Source organism: Perkinsus marinus, assembly GCF_000006405.1.
Source record: "Perkinsus marinus ATCC 50983 genomic scaffold scf_1104296948528, whole genome shotgun sequence".
NCBI lineage: Eukaryota > Perkinsozoa > Perkinsida > Perkinsidae > Perkinsus > Perkinsus marinus.
The window spans coordinates 1-1,042 of record NW_003210149.1 but is presented as its reverse complement, the minus strand read 5'-3'; the positions used below and the strand labels follow the sequence as shown (position 1 = coordinate 1,042).

At 48.9% G+C, this 1,042-nt stretch overlaps 1 protein-coding gene across 1 annotated transcript; it reads left to right on the top strand.

Moving 5' to 3' along the window:
* Positions 1-29: 29 nt before the first annotated feature.
* On the top strand, positions 30-889 carry Pmar_PMAR007592 (hypothetical protein; the record flags this gene model as incomplete). The annotated part of the gene is made up of 6 exons (XM_002778580.1): positions 30-104; positions 159-262; positions 306-417; positions 459-540; positions 587-732; positions 785-889. 6 exons carry the CDS (start codon positions 30-32, stop codon positions 887-889), a joined length of 624 nt encoding a protein of 207 aa, XP_002778626.1.
* Positions 890-1,042: the final 153 nt, after the last annotated feature.

The window sequence follows — 1,042 nt, the reverse complement described above, 5'->3', positions numbered from 1 at the left end:
GGCTCGTATAGTTGCGAATAGACAAATACATGCTGATGCTATTCAGACCCCTCGGTGAAGCCAGCGAAGATCCCGTGGCTTTCAGTCATGTCACCAATTGGCTTGTAGCGAACGGCTCCTTCAGCTGAGCTACCACTGTCCTGTTGTGTCTTGTTCAGCATCAGTTCATTCAGCACGGCCGGCATGTTAAGTTGGACGTCGACTGGGATCATCCGGACATGTTGGAAGCCACCAGACTGCTCGAAAGCATCAGCAACAGGGAGTCAGTTCGTCGGCATCTACTTCATGCAATTGTCGGCTTGTAGGCTTTTCAAAGTAGCTGGTTCCTTCACTGAACGTTCTCCCGGCCAACGTGATCTCACCAAAGCCGCTGAAGAGATAGCGGCTCTCACCAGTGGTCAAGTTCAGGCTGGAGAGGTAGGACATCTCATCGTTAATATGCTGAGTTTCTGGTGCAGATCGAATGTCGGTCGAGAAAGATTTCTTGGGGCATGAAGGATAAGAACCCGATGGAAAACATACGCTTCTATGCAGAGAAAGGTGGATCCTGTTCAGCATTGATAAGAAGACTGCTTGTGTTTTGCAGGATCTATGCGGCTCAGTCGAACTGAGTTCCCTACTACATTACCTCGAGCTTTTGAAGATGCTGAGACTATTGTGTTCCTGAAGTCACAGGATTCGCACAAGAGACAATCTACTAGAGCTGCTCTTGACGAGTGGCTCAAGCAGCAAGTAAGTGAATGTTGCTCAGTTCGTTGATGGTGAATGTCTTCGCTGATTTTAGCCCGAGTCGGATCGTCTTAGTGATGCATCCCCAATGAAGATCGGTCCGCTCACTCCCACATCGACCACTCAGAAGATACTACCATCTAATCGAGCACAGTTGTGAGGACATCTTACACAGTGCTTTCACTGTCGCAGCGGCATTCGAGCATCACTGCTCGTAATGATGTATTTTCTTGTTAGGAACGTGTTTTCTCGCTCATCACGCCGAGTTATGAAAGCCCCAGTAGCCAACCCAAGAGTAACCCTGCGAGGAAAG